Source organism: Xenopus laevis, chromosome 1L (assembly GCF_017654675.1).
Source record: "Xenopus laevis strain J_2021 chromosome 1L, Xenopus_laevis_v10.1, whole genome shotgun sequence".
In the NCBI taxonomy this organism is placed as follows: domain Eukaryota; kingdom Metazoa; phylum Chordata; class Amphibia; order Anura; family Pipidae; genus Xenopus; species Xenopus laevis.
In genome coordinates this window covers 134,933,809-134,952,841 of record NC_054371.1, presented here as the reverse complement: position 1 = coordinate 134,952,841, position 19,033 = coordinate 134,933,809, and the positions used below count along the sequence as shown (strand labels likewise).

Below are 19,033 nucleotides of genomic sequence, written 5' to 3'. Positions count from 1 at the left end.
GAAACATGCTCAACAGTAAAATGCTACTTCATACTGCCACTTTCCCTTATAGTCTGTACCTGCTCTCTCAGATGCTGCAATGATGTCTGTAGACTGAAAATTTGATTAAAAAGAGGGCTTTGCAACACAGATTTCAACAAACACAGCTTTTCTTCATTAGCAACGTCCCCTCGCTCTCGTACTTTTGCCTGCAATCGCTCAACAGCCTGTAAGGCTCGATGATTATCTATGATTCAAAGAAAATGGCATATTATTGCAAAATGAGGGGTGCAAGGGTTTATTCATAGATCAGTTAGCAAAAAATGTCAAACAAAAATACAGTAGAACCACCATTTTATGTTTTTCACAGGACCAGAAAAAAACAACGTAAAATAAGGGAAATGCATTATGAATCACATATTGGTATGACCACAAAAAGAAAAAAATAACAGCAAAATGTAGGAAAAATTTGAATTAGGGGATGCAAAATTTAAGTAAGTATGAACAATTTGAGTTTTACATGAAGCACTGCGCATTAAGGAAAGGATTAATCTAATCTAGAGCATGAAAAATAACTAACTTTCTTAGTAAAAGGAGGGGGAGGGGGAGACTTGCCAGATTTTAAATCATTCATGCCACTAAGTTACCTAAGATGACTGCTGTATTTTTTATGAAAAGACTAAACTGGATAGGCCAAACACTCCCACTGAACTACTCTATATAATTTGTTGTTACTTAACAGGAAAGTAAGTATCGACCTACAGTCATGTTGTTTGACAAAATTCCAGCACCATACATTTAGAGGCACATTTATCAAGGGTTGCATTTCAAATTCAGTTTCAGGTTTTTTTTTTTAAACTTCCATAAATTCGAAATTCAACCAATAGAAATTTATTAATAAAATCAAATTGTTCCAACTCGGGTGAATTGAAATGACCTGACAACTCAAATCGAATTCAATCAAACTTGATTTAAGTTTTTTCTCAGAAAAAAACTTGAATGTCAGGAAGGCTGCAAACATCTCCAAATTAATCCCTGGACCTCTCCCATTGACTTAAACAGAAATTCGGCAGGTTTTAGGTGGTGAATAGTCAAACTCGAATTCTTAAAGGGCCAGAGTATGATAAATTTCGAAAATTTAATTACATTTTTTTTAAAACTCGAATCGAATTTGGATAACTCCCTAGTTGAATTTGACAGTTTTGACCATAAGAAAAATTGAAAATTCAAATTCAAATTTTCAATTCGACCCATGATAAATCTGCCCCTTAAACATGATCAACATGATCCATACACCTTTGCTCTTAAATAAGTAAATGTCGTAGGAATTGCATTTTGTTTTATAATATGAATGATCTTATTTTTCTGAAAAAGAAAAGTATCTAGGAGAAAGAGCATAAAATCCCATAAATAGTGAAAATATTGTTTTAGATAATATCACAGACAAGCATGGACAGTTCAGGAAAGTCTCAATACAACTTCTCCAAATGGTAGTTCGAAAACCCAGTGGAAAATGTTGAAGTGCAGAATTATATTTCGCCAACGCCAATGTTAAAAGCAGTAATAGTGTCCCCACATTTGGTTGGGTACTTACACCAAAAGTACATCAAATGTTCAGTCTCAGTGTAATCACATGAAACAATAAAAATTATATATAGTGCAACACAGCTTTATCAAATTAAAACAATACAGGCATTTAAAAAGTACTCACAAACATCCTGTAAAGCCAGCATGCAATAGCTGAATGAAGTCCAATGACAGTTTCAGATTTAAAACCAATTTACATAAAATAGCAGAGCTCATAAAACCTTATGCATTTTGAGGTCTTGTTTCCTCTGGAGGTATCTCTAGTATACATCGATATATGCCGCTGCATTGAAAGAGGCTGTTTTGCTGACACAATTATAGGGCACCTACCAGAGGAAAAGAGTTTACCCCACCAGAGATGCAGACTAAGAAAACCCAAATGCCAAAGTGAAACAATGTTCGTAGCAAGCGATATGCCACTCGCACTAAGAGTGAGCTCCCAGTGCAGATGGCCATGTTTGTTAACAGGCATGTGCTAAATTAGAGAGCCTCCCCAGGCGCCCATTATGTGCATGTGTGTGATGTTATAAGCAAGCTGGGATGGCCAATTTGATTGTCTCTCGACATGGCCACCTGCATAGGAGTTCCCACCAGGTGCAGACTCTACTTGCTAAATTAGATACATTTATTGACAGCATCTATGGAATGTTAGCAACTATTGTATCAACTATATCACCTGACTTTAATAACACTTGAAGGACATGTAAACCCTTCATATCCTTATCGTGTCTATAGGTTGGGTAAATATTCCCCACATGACCTGCATAATTTTACCTGTATATGCCCCTGCCCTAGCCTGCCCTGTCCTGTTTTCATAAATCTTACTGTAATGTTAACCAGGCAGCCATTTTCTATACACAGCGTCAAAGAGGAGAGTCATTTGTGCATTTGTTGAAAAATGGAGAACATATTGAACATACGTACTGGCCACTCACCACGTATGCAATTAGCCTCCTTTCCTGCCTGCACCTGAAGCAATTGTGCCGGCCCAGGTATAGAAGAACACAACGGATTCAGCAAAGAAACGCAAAAGCTTGCATACTCAAACCACTGTGTGTGCCTGCAGGTGCACGCAGGACAGGAGAATACCAGAATAGTAATAATACAATGGAACCCCACTTTTATGCACCCGCATAGTTTTCCCAGCTACATCTTTATTTTGTGGTCTGGCACACGTAAAGCCCATATTTTCCTTCCCGAGTTTTGCTTTCCTAGATTGTTCTGAGATTTTTTGCGGTCCCCAGGAAAATTGGGTTCCACTGCAATGGTAAAAAAAAAAATAAACACTGGAACTGAAAACATTTTTTTTGGTGTACCATCTAAAGATAATAACTAAACTAAAACTGGGTTTTTGAAAGGTGAAATACCCCATTAATTAACCTTTTAAATGCCACAGATCGTAGAATCTACGTTCTGTGGCAAAGGTACTTGAAATGCCACAGAACGTAGATTCTACGTTCTGCAGCATTTCCTGTTTCAGGAGCGGAGGAGCGGCTGTTAGAGCCGCTCGCTCCGTTCCTGCTCGATCCCCTGCCCCTAGGCAACGAGCAGAGCAGGGGATCGAGTGGCCCCTGGGGCGCGATCGCCCAGGGGCCCAAAAACAGCAGCAGGCACGTGTTACTTACGTGTCCTGCTGCTGCAGCCTGCACCGGATCGTCGATCTCCGCCCCCACAGCACACAGACAGGAACCACGAGGCAGATGTCTTCCAGGGGCTCTTCCTGATCGCCTGCAACAGTCTCCAGCGATTTTTTCAGGTTAGTGCAACAATTACACACACAAACACACCAACACACACTTATTACAGTAATACACACTTAGATTCACACTTACACACACTTACACATACATTTTTGGGGATTGGGGGGGTCACTTACACTCACTGCACTTACACACATGTGCACACGCACACACGCGCACATAACATGTAATTTACCATTTGTACACACGCACACGCACATACATGGCATTGTGGCCTTTTTTTTTTTTTTCTTATCGCATCGTTTCTTTTTTTGGCTGAAAAAAATGTTTTATTGCCATTACGCATAGCGTATTCGCTAACCGTACTGTGCAATACCTTTTGTATGTTATTTCGGTGATTATATTGCAATTTTGGGTATTTTGGTGCATTTTTAGCCATTTTATTGAATTTTTAGCCATTTTATTGCATTTTCAGCTCTGCATATATTGTGTTCACTTTTTTCTAGCCGTATAACCTGTTTGGCCCATCTAAAATATTCAAACTGTGATTCTGACAGCTGATAACACTAGTCTGGAAAAAAAACATTGATTTTTGTGGTTTTATTGGATTTTTTTGCATTTCACCCTTTACTGCCTTATTTTGTTTTGCCTTGTAAATTTTATCTACTATATATCCATTTGGGGGTCTCTGTGCGCCACATAGTTTGGTATATCTATGCATTTTGGGCATCAAAGTGTTCAGTAGACCTCTGGCGTTCATATTTAGGATGTTTTATGCTGATACGTTACGAAATGTGGGGCATATAATGGGGTAAAATTCAAGCTTTCTGACAATTTTCAGAAATTTGATAAAAACCGTTATGTTCAGCATTGCTTTGCAGTTTGGCAGTTTGCAGTAGAAACACTTATTTACCCATATTGGATTCGTCAGAATGTGTACTTTCTGAAAATATATGGTTTTCTGGGGTCTTTGTACTGTTAGGGGGGTCTAATGTCGCATAATACACACACCAGGTGCTTATATTGCAGCAGCCAGCGCGTCAGCTGTGAAAATGTATATACACTATTGTCATTTGGGGGTCTCTGTGCGCCACATAGTTTGGTATATCTATGCATATTGGGCATCAAAGTGTTCAGTAGACCCCTGGCGTTCATATTTAGGATGTTTTATGCTGATAAGTTACGAAATGTGGGGCATATAATGGGGTAAAATTCAAGCTTTGTGACGATTTTCAGAAATTTGATAAAAACGGTTACGTTCAGCATTGATTTGCAGTCTGGCAGTTTGCAGTAGAAACACTTATTTACCCATATTGGATTCGTCAGAATGTGTACTTTCTGAAAATATATGGTTTTCTGGGGTCTCTGTACTTTTAGGGGGGTCTAATGTCGCATAATACACACACCAGGTGCTCATATTGCAGCAGCCAGCGCGTCAGCCGTGAAAATGTATATACACTATTGTCATTTGGGGGTCTCTGTGCGCCACATAGTTTAGTATATCTATGCAAATTGGGCATCAAAGTGTTCAGTAGACCCCTGGCGTTCATATTTAGGATGTTTTATGCTGATACGTTACGAAATGTGTGGCATATAATGGGGTAAAATTCAAGCTTTCTGACAATTTTCAGAAATTTGATAAAAACCGTTATGTTCAGCATTGCTTTGCAGTTTGGCAGTTTGCAGTAGAAACACTTATTTACCCATATTGGATTCGTCAGAATGTGTACTTTCTGAAAATATATGGTTTTCTGGGGTCTTTGTACTGTTAGGGGGGTCTAATGTCGCATAATACACACACCAGGTGCTTATATTGCAGCAGCCAGCGCGTCAGCTGTGAAAATGTATATACACTATTGTCATTTGGGGGTCTCTGTGCGCCACATAGTTTGGTATATCTATGCATATTGGGCATCAAAGTGTTCAGTAGACCCCTGGCGTTCATATTTAGGATGTTTTATGCTGATAAGTTACGAAATGTGGGGCATATAATGGGGTAAAATTCAAGCTTTGTGACGATTTTCAGAAATTTGATAAAAACGGTTACGTTCAGCATTGATTTGCAGTCTGGCAGTTTGCAGTAGAAACACTTATTTACCCATATTGGATTCGTCAGAATGTGTACTTTCTGAAAATATATGGTTTTCTGGGGTCTCTGTACTTTTAGGGGGGTCTAATGTCGCATAATACACACACCAGGTGCTCATATTGCAGCAGCCAGCGCGTCAGCCGTGAAAATGTATATACACTATTGTCATTTGGGGGTCTCTGTGCGCCACATAGTTTAGTATATCTATGCAAATTGGGCATCAAAGTGTTCAGTAGACCCCTGGCGTTCATATTTAGGATGTTTTATGCTGATACGTTACGAAATGTGTGGCATATAATGGGGTAAAATTCAAGCTTTCTGACAATTTTCAGAAATTTGATAAAAACCGTTATGTTCAGCATTGCTTTGCAGTTTGGCAGTTTGCAGTAGAAACACTTATTTACCCATATTGGATTCGTCAGAATGTGTACTTTCTGAAAATATATGGTTTTCTGGGGTCTCTGTACTGTTAGGGGGGTCTAATGTCGCATAATACACACACCAGGTGCTTATATTGCAGCTGCCAGTGCGTCAGCCGTGAAAATGTATATACACTATTGTCATTTGGGGGTCTCTGTGCGCCACATAGTTTGGTATATCTATGCATACTGGGCATCAAAGTGTTCAGTAGACCCCTGGCGTTCATATTTGGGATGTTTTATGCTGATAAGTTACGAAATGTGGGGCATATAATGGGGTAAAATTCAAGCTTTGTGACGATTTTCAGAAATTTGATAAAAACCGTTACGTTCAGCATTGCTTTGCAGTTTGGCAGTTTGCAGTAGGAACACATATTTACCCATATTGGATTCGTCAGAATGTGTACTTTCTGAAAATATATGGTTTTCTGGGGTCTCTGTACTGTTAGGGGGGTCTAATGTCGCATATTACACACACCAGGTGCTCATATTGCAGCAGCCAGCGCGCGTCAGCCGTGAAAATGTATATACACTATTGTCATTTGGTGGTCTCTGTGCGCCACATAGTTTGGTATATCTATGCATATTGGGCATCAAAGTGTTTAGTAGACCCCTGGCGTTCATATTTAGGATGTTTTATGCTGATAAGTTACGAAATGTGGGGCATATAATGGGGTAAAATTCAAGCTTTGTGACGATTTTCAGAAATTTGATAAAAACCGTTATGTTCAGCATTGCTTTTCAGTTTGGCAGTTTGCAGTAGAAACACTTATTTACCCATATTGGATTCGTCAGAATCTGTACTTTCTGAAAATATATGGTTTTCTGGGGTCTCTGTACTGTTAGGTGGTCTAATGTCGCATAATACACACACCGAGTGGTTATATTGCAGCAGCCAGCGCGTCAGCCGTGAAAATGTCTATACATATTGTCATTTGGGGGTCTCTGTGCGCCACATAGTTTGGTATATCTATGCATATTGGGCATCAAACTGTTTAGTAGACCCCTATGTTTATATTTAGGATGCTTTATGCTGGTAATGATACATGGACAATACGATGCTGGAAAGTTGAAGCTTTGAGGCAATTTCCAGATATTTCACCAAAACCGCCAAATTTGGCAAAGCCTTGCGACTCAGTAGTTTGGAGCAGAAAGGCATGGGTACCCATTTTAGATTCCGTAGAATGTGTACTTTCCAAAAATATATGGGTTTGGGGGGTAAACATATATTTCTGTGTTTTTACCCCGCAAAAATGCAGTCAATGTGTTGATTTTTCATTAGCTGAAGTTACCCACGGGACTGTTTGTATGCGCTAACTTCATTTTGGGGCCTCTAAATGCCAGATACTTTGGTAAACTTATGAACAATGGCCACCAAAATGTTCAGAGGAACCCTGGCAATCATATTTAGGGTGCTTTTTCTTAGTACGTAATGACACATGGGTGATATGGTGCTGGGAAGTTGAAGCTTTGAGGCAATTTTCAGATATTTCACCAAAACCGACAACTTTGGGAAAGCCTTGCGACTCAGTAGTTTGGAGCAGAAAGGCATGGGTACCCATTTTAGATTCAGTAGAATGTGTACTTTCCAAAAATATATGGGTTTGGGGGGTAAACATATATTTCTGTGTTTTTACCCCACAAAAATGCAGTCAATGTGTTGATCTTTCATTAGCTGAAGTTACCCACAGGACTATTTGTATGCGCTAACTTCATTTTGGGGCCTCTAAATGCCAGATACTTTGGTAAACCTATGAACAATGGCCACCAAACTGTTCGGAGGAACCCTGGCAATCATATTTAGGGTGCTTTTTCTTGGTGCATAACGATACATGGGTGATATGGTGCTGGGAAGTTGAAGCTTTGAGGCAATTTTCATATATTTCACCAAAACCGACAAATGTGGGAAAGCCTTGCGACTCAGTAGTTTGGAGCAGAAAGGCATGGGTACCCATTTTAGATTCTGTAGAATGTGTACTTTCCAAAAATGTATGGGTTTGGGGGGTAAACATATATTTCTGTGTTTTTACCCCACAAAAATGCAGTCAATGTGTTGATTTTTCATTAGCTGAAGTTACCCACGGGACTGTTTGTATGCGCTAACTTCATTTTGGGGCCTCTAAATGCCAGATACTTTGGTAAACTTATGAACAATGGCCACCAAAATGTTCAGAGGAACCCTGGCAATCATATTTAGGGTGCTTTTTCTTAGTACGTAATGACACATGGGTGATATGGTGCTGGGAAGTTGAAGCTTTGAGGCAATTTTCAGATATTTCACCAAAACCGACAACTTTGGGAAAGCCTTGCGACTCAGTAGTTTGGAGCAGAAAGGCATGGGTACCCATTTTAGATTCAGTAGAATGTGTACTTTCCAAAAATATATGGGTTTGGGGGGTAAACATATATTTCTGTGTTTTTACCCCACAAAAATGCAGTCAATGTGTTGATTTTTCATTAGATGAAGTTACCCACGGGACTGTTTGTATGCGCTAACTTCATTTTGGGGCCTCTAAATGCCAGATACTTTGGTAAACTTATGAACAATGGCCATCAAAATGTTCAGAGGAGCCCTGGCAATCATATTTAGGGTGCTTTTTCTTAGTACGTAATGACACATGGGTGATATGGTGCTGGGAAGTTGAAGCTTTGAGGCAATTTTCAGATATTTCACCAAAACCGACAACTTTGGGAAAGCCTTGCGACTCAGTAGTTTGGAGCAGAAAGGCATGGGTACCCATTTTAGATTCGGTAGAATGTGTACTTTCCAAAAATATATGGGTTTTGGGGGGTAAACATATATTTCTGTGTTTTTACCCCACAAAAATGCAGTCAATGTGTTGATCTTTCATTAGCTGAAGTTACCCACGGGACTGTTTGTATGCGCTAACTTCATTTTGGGGCCTCTAAATGCCAGATACTTTGGTAAACTTATGAACAATGACCACCAAAATGTTCAGAGGAACCCTGGCAATCATATTTAGGGTGCTTTTTCTTAGTACGTAATGATACATGGGCGATATGGTGCTGGGAAGTTGAAGGTTTGAGGCAATTTTCAGATATTTCACCAAAACCGACAATTTTGGGAAAGCCTTGCGACTCAGTAGTTTGGAGCAGAAAGGCATGGGTACCCATTTTAGATTCAGTAGAATGTGTACTTTCCAAAAATATATGGGTTTGGGGGGTAAACATATATTTCTGTGTTTTTACCCCACAAAAAATGCAGTCAATGTGTTGATTTCTCAGTAGCTGAAGTAAAGTCCTGATCAATTTGGATGTGCTAACTTCATATTGGTGTCTCTAAATGCCAGATACTTTGGTAAACCTATGCATAATGGGTATCAAACTGTTCAGTGGACCCCTGGCAATCATATTTCAGGTGCTTTTTCTTGGTACCTAATATAGTTTGGGATATGCGGAGCAGCAAAATAAAACCTTTGAAATGATTTTTCAGAATTTTGAATTTTTTTTTGAAAAACCGCTATTTTCAGACAAGCTTTTATGTTTGGTAGTTGGGAGTAGAGAGACATAGTTACCCATTTTGTAATCGGCAGAATGTGTACTTTTCAAAAATGTATGGTTTTCTGGGGTAAACCTACGGTTTCAGGATTTTTTGCCTTGGAATCTAAAGCATGCCGTTTTCTGCCTTAGTGCTTTCAAAATTCGGTAATATACTGCCGGGAGTTTTTGCTGTACAGAAATCCTAAATCTCCCTAAAACTATACATATCTGGTATTGGCACGTTCGAGAGACATAAGGCTTTCCAAATCAGTTGGATTTTCATCCCTAAAATGAAATATTTTTCTGGTATAAATTGATATACGATGAAAAATGGTAATTTTTCATTTTTTTTTGGTATTTAGCACTATAAATTTTTTTGCACAGGTGGAAATACATGAAAACTCCGGCAGATTTAGAAAGCTCAGTTTCTACCGAAAAAAACAATGTATAGTTTTCCTAGGTAAACTATAGGTTTCCCCTCAGAAAATGCCCCTAAAGTGAGAGAGCACAAAATGTTTCAAAAACGGCTGGCATTTCGCGTAACCAAAATGTGAAATTCTGCTGGCACTTAAAGGGTTAACATACAAAAGTAGAAACAGAACCAATATAAACGCACAGATGATGAGGACCCATAAAACAACACATACATAGCTCACTCTTGCTCCAGGAAGAAAGAACAACAAATAAATCTGCACTAAAAAAAACTACACTTAAATGTGTGATTAAATACTTCCAGGTTAGTATTCCCTGGACAACATATGAGAGGTAACAGCAGTTCTCTTTAGAGTGGTGGCAGATGGGGAGATTAGTCGCCGAGCAACTTTGGGCGACTAATCTCCCCGTCTGCCACCACCCTTAATGTCAATGTGATAAAGCCTACACTATCTGTCACAAGGTAGTCCACTGAAACACACTAGCTAGAAATGAAGCTTAAGTTCTCTGCAGTTTGCAACTGGCAACCCGCAACATGTTGCTATAGTAGGACCCGTGCCCAAGCCATTTTCTTGTCTTCTCTCTGCAAGTTACTTCTGTGCGCATCTTTGGCTCCAAGACATCTTCAAGAGCAGAGAAGCAGCGTACTTCACCAGTCTGTCCTGTACCCAACCCTAACCCGCAATGGTCACCAAAATTTCAACCTGAACCCACCCAACTGGCAGTAAAACGGTGGGTCCCTGTGGGTTTCACATCAACACACTCATCACTAGTAAGTATGTACAGGTATAGGATCTGTTATCCAGAAGCCCGTTATCCAGAAAGCTCCGAATTACAGAAAGGCCATCTCCCATAGACTCCATTTTATCCAAATCCAGGAAAGGAAATTATTTCCTTTTTCTCAGTAGTAATACAACAGTACTTTGTACTTGATCCAAATGAAGATATAATTAATCCTTATTGGAAGCAAAACCAGCCTATTGGGTTTATTTAATGTTTATATGATTTTCTAGTAAACTTAAGGCATGAAGATCCAAATTACGGAAAGATCCATTATCCAGAAAGACCCAGGTCCCGAGCACCCTGGATAACATGTCCCATACATGTACTTTTTATGCATTTGTAAAGGTTTGCCCAGCATCTGCAGAAACCTTCAGCTGGTAGGAATTCTTATTGTAGCTCACAGCAAGGAAGCTATTATGTAGGGTCAGTTGTGTGAATGGGGCTTAACCAGTGCTGATAAAGAGGATCTTCTGCAGAAACATTTTCTTGGTTTGGGGTGGGGGTTGAGATAGTGGGTCAGCTGTGTGATAAGAGGTTAATCCTTTTGTGGGAGATAAAGGATGAGCTGTGGGATGAAGTTGGAAGGCTACAGAACCATGGGCCCAGGACTGCTTCATTTTAAGCAGGCTGTTTTAATATATAATTTAATATATAATTTATATAGAAAAGTCACTTTCATCTTATTTAATATTAAAATATTCTTTACAAAATATGGGAAAGAACACCAAAGCTCCCATACTTATGCAAATGAAGAGATAACAATGCAGTAAATTGTAGTTCATCAATTTTAACACACTTTAATAGGCCCCTATGATTTTCTCCGAACATTGTTGAGCTACATCTCCCAGCAGTCCCAAAAAACAAAGCCGCAAACTGCTATTCGGAAAATGCTTAAAACTGTATGGCATACAACACACATACATATATTTTATAGTAGGGGTACACTATACCATATATGGATATGCAAAGTCTGGAAGGTCATCTATCACTATATAATGACAGGATCAAGACAGACCAAGATACAGGTCATCAAAATCCTCAGTGAATTCTAATTTTCAAAATTCCCCAAATTGCTGTTCATAGATTATTTGTTGAATGGGCTTATTTCACACAAGGCTGCATCAGGATTGCACAGTAGGCACCTCTTCGAGGTCATCACAGTCAAAGATAGAAAAAGAGGCCAGGGTGGAGCTTTCCTAGACAAGGAAGTAGCTTAAAAACCTGAAGTTAAGCTGTTTGACTTTAGAAACCAAAAGACTCAATGCGGGGAGAATGGTATATTATTCTGGGTGATGTTTAGAGTTATTTTAGACATAGATAAAAGGTTTACTTTTTATTTAATGTGTTCAAAACCATTACAGGAAATAGAAGCTCAACTTTCCCTTTAATAACAAACATTTTATATACATTTCAAGCAAATGTTACTAAATATTTTGCTTACCAATTGTTTCCAACATGGTTTTCAGTAGTGATACCTGTGAAAACAAATACAGAATAACATAAATTCAAGCTTGAAGGCTATATTAGAATTAATATTCTGGAGAATTTGAGAGTCTGGCTTTGTTTTATGCAAATACATTTCATAGCCATACCAAAACCCCAATTGATAGCATTAACATATAGTTATAATGCAGCACTATATTCTGCAGCACTAGAGGTATACAAAAGATGGGTTAAACAACAAATTAACAAAGACATTCTAACACCAAAATAACAAAGATGCATTTATTTCATACTCAAAACCATTTATTATAAAATGGCACTGCAGTGTATCAGATATGTTACAGGTATGTATCAAAAACCTGTTATCCAGAAAGATCTGATTAAGCAGAAATCACATTTCCAAAGCCAGAACAAACCCATGCTGCTAGAAAAACAATCATATTGGTGCAGACAGTACTAAAGAATGGTGACACATAAACTACAGGCAGTGTGTGACTGAAGATAGCACATCAGTACAGGTATGGGACCTGTTATCCAGAATGCTCGGGACCCGGGGTTTTCCGGATAACGGATCTTTCTGTAATTTGGGTCTTCATGCCTTAAGTCTACTAGAAATTCATTTAAACATTAAATAAACCGAATAGGCTGGTTTTGCTTCCAATAAGGATTAATTATATCTTAGTTGGGATCAAGTACAAGCTACTGTTTTATTATTACAGAGAAAAAGGAAATAATTTTTAAAAAATTGGATTATTTGGATAAAATGGAGTCTATGGGAGACAGCCATTCCGTACTTCGGAGCTTTCTGAATATCGGGTTTCCAGATAAGGGATCCTATACCTGTACATGAATTGCTTACCATTTGCACAGCTAAAACAGTAAATAGCACATGACCCACAGCATTAAATGGTATAGTGACTCGTAGGAAAAGAATGCACAACTACTTGAAATATAAGTTTGCCAAAGCATTAAATGGTTCAGAGGTCCATGACTCAATTGGTAGTTCAAAGCAACTTTCCATTTAAAAAAATATAAGTGTTTTTAAAGTTCAATAAACACAACTTCTACTAGCAGACGTGCAGAAAGGGAAAGGAAATATTGATTTCAAATGCAACTGCATTTAGGAAAACACAGTTTGAGTGTTAGCTATAGGACAAAATAGGATCACCCTTGTTTCTGTTGTTGATTGGGGACAGGGTCAACCGATGTATATTAAAATGAAAATATAAAAGATGCAGATGAAAAGGAAGGGGATTGCATAAAGAAAAGAGGGAAAGAAAATTGAGAACTGCAATTACATTTATTTATATATATATAGCGCTGACAAGTTACGCTGTACTTTACTTGCGGTCCTCGCTCTGATGGGAATTTTAAACCTCTGCAATTAAATCGGCCAGATAGGAGCTGAGGAAGCCTGTCGGAGAGGCCCATACACAGGCTGATAAACTGCCGACCTGGTCTGTCAGCAGCTTTTCTCTTCGCAAATACATTTAAATGTGGCACAAAATGTGAAACACTCAAATGTCCTGCCACAAAATGGACTTGCTGTTTTGTGCATCCAGAGCCCTAAGTACTTAAAATAAACATCAGTAAGTTAAGACTTTCCTTTGAATGGAAGTATCAAGCTGAAGAAGCTGTTAGTTTTGTGGAAGAAAGAGAGGAGGGAAGGCAGCAAAATCACAGTTCAATAGAGGGCAGGATCAAGGGTCAAATATTTTTGGCACTGGAAGCACAATCACAGATCATGGGAGGTATCAATTGCAGGTCAGAAAAAACTGGTCTCAGTACTGCAACAGCACCGCTATCCGGTGGGGCCTTTTGATAATTAAAGGAACAGTAACACCAAAAAAATTAAACATTTTCAGCTCCATTTAACCATAATGTACTGATACCCAGCACCAGTAAATGTGTAGAATATAATGGGTTTTGTCACTCATATTTCTCTACTGAATAAACTGAAACATCTCTCATAAGATATTTTTTGCCATGAAACAGTTTATGTGTATGTATTCAAACAGCAAATAGACACTTTAAAATCTAAAAGAAAAATAACTTTTTTGATGCTACAGGTCCTTTAAAGGGATACTGTCACGGGGAAAAAAAAATTTTTCAAAATGAATCAGTTAATAGTGCTACTCCAGCAGAATTTTGCACTGAAATCCATTTCTCAAAAGAGCAAACAGATTTTTTTATATTCAATTTTGAAATCTGACATGGGGCTAGACATTTTGTCAATTTCCCAGCTGCCCCTGGTCATGTGACTTGTGCCTGCACTTTAGGAGAGAAATGCTTTCTGGCAGGCTGCTGTTTTTCCTTCTCAATGTAACTAAATGTGTCTCAGTGGGACATGGGTTTTTACTATTAAGTGCTGTTCTTAGATCTACCAGGCAGCTGTTATCTTGTGTTAGGGAGCTGTTATCTGGTTACCTTCCCGTTGTTCTTTTGTTTGGCTGCTGGGGAAGGAAAGGGAGGGGGTGATATCATTTCAACTTGCAGTACAGCACCAGTACAGCACCAGTCACATGACTTGGGGCAGCTGGGAAATTGACAATATGTCTAGCCCCATGTCAAATTTCAAAATTGAATATAAAAAAATCTGTTTGCTCTTTTGAGAAATGGATTTCAGTGCAGAATTCTGCTGGAGCAGCACTATTAACTGATTCATTTTGAAAAAATGTTTTTTTCCCATGACAGTAACCCTTTAACTCTAGCAGATAGAATTGTTTTCAAATGACAGTACATGGGAACAGACAGAAGCCTTATTATAAGAATTTGTGGCTTGGAATCCAGGGCAGCTTGGAACATTAATCTTAACTGGCCTGTAATCAGACATGGTGAATATGCCTTTTATATGAATTATGGGATGATCTACCAAACCTAGACTGTGCAAACATTCTTTAAGCTATCCCATACATAAGCCAAGATTGCTGCACAAATGCTAATTGTTGACATTAAGCAGTATATTGGGCCTATTTTGGGATAGTAAACTCATTTTACAATTGTATGGTCAGGGTAAATGGCTTTCTTCTGAACCCCATTTTGGCATGTATATTTGCTTTATATGAATTCTAATTTTTCTCATATGATCAGGTAAACTTTCTCAGTCAGCTTGGAACAGTGGCTTTATGTTCAAATATTACTGAACAGCTTTATATATAAGAGCTTTGCTCCAAAAACAAATATTTTGTCCTGTAACTAGATACATTTTTAACTACAGGTACCAATTACATTGCACAGAGACCAGTGGCTGAGCACATGTAATTAGTTTGTATACACCGCTCTTTAGGCAGGACAGGTATAGCATCCATTATCCGGAAACCCATTATCCAGAAAGCTCTGTTTCTTATAGACTCCATTTTATCCAAATAATCCAGAATATAATTATATAGATATAATTAAACTTTATTGGAGGCAAAACCAGTTTGTGGGATTTATTTAATGTTTACATGATTTTCTGGAAGACATAAAGTATGAAGATCCAAATTATGGAAAGATCCGTTATCCGGATAACCCCAGGTCCCAAGCATTCTGGATAACAGGTCCTATACCTGTAGTATAACCCAGTAGCCATTTATTTTGCACTGAAAACAGTGACATCCTACAGAATACCATATCCATTTCATTGCAACAAGAGACATCACTCAGCACCTGTATACATTGTCCTGTGACAAGTGACTTCAGTCAGCAACTAAATACATTGCTTTCTGACATCACATTATAAATTATTCATATTGCACCGAGAGCACCTGAAGTTTGTAGATCATATAGGTTGAAATAACAAAGAAAGCTTTTATTTCCTGTAGTAAAAATTATGGAACTATAGTACAGGTACGGGACCTGTTATCCAGAATGCTCAAGACCTGGAACTTTCTGGATAATGGGTCTTTCCATAATTTGAATCTTTAAGTCTTAAGTCTACTAGAAAATCATATAAACATCAAATAAACCCATTAGGCTGGTTAGGCTTCCAATAAGGATTAATTACAGTTAGGTCCACAAATCTTTGGACAACTTTTTTCTAATTTTGGTTCTGTACATTACGACAATGAATTTTAAATGAAACAGCTCAGATGCAATTGAACTGCAGACTTTCAGCTTTAATTCAGTGGGTTGAACAAAAAAAAGATTGCATAAAAATGTGAGGAACTAAAACCTTTTTTTAACACAATCACTTCATTTTCATCTGTTTGTTACTACAGAAAAAAAGGAAATAATTAATTAAAATTTGTATTATTTGGATAAAATGGAGTATATGGCCTTCCCATAATTCGGGTTTCCAGATAACAGATCCCCTACCTGTACTATGACTTAAAATTGTGCATTTATTTGTCTGCAGCCTTGTGCCTTTTATTTTGAAAATCTCTATTTCATTGAGTTTTTCCAAATATCTTGAGGGATAAGGGTACAGAAAATAAAAAAGGGTAGGGTCAGGGAATGAAATATGGGAAAAGCAGCCCTCCCTCCTGGTGTGGGTGGCCTAGCACTGGCGGGGGGCACTGTTACCACCAACCAGAGTGCAGGCTCTATTAGCCCGCACCTTTGGTTGGGGATAATATTTTTGCCCAACAGGTGCGCTTTAAGGGGATGGGGGAAAGATAAAATTTTATAGATTAAACTTGTAAACCTGTAAAAAGGGTCCAACATTGACACATGGTAAGATTTGTCACCCACAGTTAAACCTGCACTACTGCAGGCAGGTTAATCGAGGGAAAATGTATTTATCCTAATGACTTATCCATAGGGCAGATTTACCAAAGGTTGTACGTTTTTTTGCCAGCTATTCAGCAAAGACAATATGCCTCAATGTAACATAAATAAATAAAAAAAACTGATTACATTCTACCCCACTCCCGGTTATACCCAAGCACCCACCTAGAGTGGGATAACTGGGAACAGATATGAATATGTTGGCAGAACAGTCAGCTGGACAGTATGTTAGACAAACTGGTAAATTGTCTTTTTTTTAACAAGGAAAGCCTGCATTACTATAAAGTCCAGTAAATTTAAAGTTTTTTTCCTGGAGCACCACCCCAGGGGAAAAAAAACTTAAATTTAAATTTACTTGAGGGTGCCTAAATTTTTTGCACCCCCATTAAATTGGGCTATCCCTGTAATAAAAAGCCTTGTGGTGAAAAAGCTTTCTTGCATTTATGATAATCCTGGATAGCAGGTTTTAAGATAGCAAATCTAATATCTGTATTTTATTCAAAAGTCTGGAGAGTGCAGGGGTTATTTGTGACACTTATCAATTTACTTCATTACCCAGTCAATAGTGTTGAGAAAGAATATTTTAATATGGCAAGGCAATGTTTCTATGTACAGGTTTGTGTTTCTTTATATGTAGGAAAGTATAATCCTCTAAAGGCAACAGAACCAGTAATAGGCTTTAACTACCATATGCTGCAAACAAACGCTAGAATAAGGCACAGAAGAACAAAGAGGCAAGAACTGCTACATTGTAAAAAGCCAGTCTACAAATCTACCCAAACTATGACATTTCCACAAGTTTCCTTTGAATTATTTGTTTATAGCACTGCTTTTCTCCACATTTTCTAAATTTTAGCATGTCAGCTGTTTAATGTGCTTGTTTAGAGCCTGTTAAATAATTTGTGTCATTTTTAGGGTTAATTATCAGTGTGCAAACAGATTAAGAGCAAATGGTTTAGATAAGGGATGTAATACAAATCCCAAACTATTTGTTTGATCAGTAAACACTAAAAGTTTACTTAGTCACTTGAGAGTGGCTATGCATGCATAAACTTTAGGTTAGGTCACACGGTGTATATTTTCTCCTATGCATATTTTGCATTTCCACACTGAAACCTCCAAGTGTAAGCTCATAGGTGATGCTGTTTTCAGCACAGGGCTAAAAGCATCAAAGCATCTAAATTAGACCAACTCCGAGGCAACTTGTAATAGCCACATATTTTACATTATTTTTTTTAACACAAAAGTTTCAGTGAGTCATGTGACACATTACATTGTTAAACACTTATATACCAAAGATATCACTAAACACAGTTACAAATATATTTAGCAGGTTGCCCATGGCGCGTATTGCATAAATACATTGTGTTAAATATCTACATGTTCACATTTTTACAACACATCAGAGTCAGATTTATAACAGAGGGCATATAATAACAAATATATACCACTGTATTATTCTCCTGGGTCCCAGGCACTATTGAACCTGCAGAAGTGGAATAATAGCTGGATACATCCAATAAGGGTTAACTAAAACAGAGGAAACGGAAACTTTTAAAGACATTTCCATTCTGTTATCATGGTGTATAATGTGCAGACAAATACTATTCTCATCACTAAACATTTTTTATCAAACAAATTAAAACTACACTCTCCATATAATACCCATGTCCTACTGCATCTGCATGTTACATATTTACCTTGCGTTTAGAAAACAAAACCCCAGTAAAACTCCTCTCAATGTTCTGCAATGCATTTTGAAAAAAGGCAATAGGGCGATCAGCCCTGCAGCTATGGAACTGGGTGGGCACCCCCGACGTCTCTCCTACTCACAGGACTTCCGGTTGTAACCCGGAACCCGGAAGTCAGTTCATTTGCAGTGCAGCGCAGGATTCATACTGTGGCGCGTAAATTCTTCTACCTCTTCTAGTCGCATGTCGATTTTTGTGGGTTTATAATGCGGGAGGGCTGCGTTTCAGAAGGGCTGTGTGTGAGACCAAGGGCTGGGATAGAGAGGCACGCTGATGGAAGGGCAGGGGGAGAGACACAGCTGATGGAAGGGCAGGGGGGGATGTACAACTGTTGGAAGGGCAGGGGGGGATGTACAACTGTTGGAAGGGCAGGTGGGATGTACAACTGATGGAAGGGCAGGGGGGATGTACAACTGATGGAAGGGCAGGGGGGGTGTACAGCTAATGGAAGGGCTGGGGGTGGGAAACACTGTTAGAAGAATGCTGAGGGGAGGGAAAGGCTGATTGAAAGGAAGTTGAGAGGAAGGCTTTGTAGTTTGTACAGGGAAAGGCTGTGTAATGATGTCTGGCTTTGTATAGGGAAAGGCTGTATGAGAGAAGAAGAGTATCATGGGAAGACTGTGGAGAGGAACAGTATGGGGG

At 38.5% G+C, this 19,033-nt stretch overlaps 1 protein-coding gene across 12 annotated transcripts in view; it reads right to left on the bottom strand.

The window, feature by feature from the left end:
* Positions 1-18,722, bottom strand: part of mpdz.L (multiple PDZ domain protein L homeolog) — a 97,928-nt gene extending 79,206 nt beyond the window's left edge. For 6 of the 12 annotated variants that reach the window (XM_041563863.1, XM_041563871.1, XM_041563880.1 and 3 more), the window contains exons 1-3: positions 18,341-18,721; positions 11,932-11,965; positions 60-226 (exon numbers count right to left, since the gene is read on the bottom strand). In XM_041563863.1, the coding sequence (XP_041419797.1) occupies positions 60-226; positions 11,932-11,947 (183 nt within the window). In that variant the 5' untranslated portion in view covers positions 11,948-11,965; positions 18,341-18,721. Of the gene's footprint in view, positions 1-59; positions 227-11,931; positions 11,966-18,088; positions 18,167-18,340 lie in introns of those variants that run through there. The other 6 variants (XM_018257840.2, XM_041563854.1, XM_041563877.1 and 3 more) reach the window with 2 other exon arrangements.
* Between the last annotated feature and the right edge of the window lie 311 nt (positions 18,723-19,033).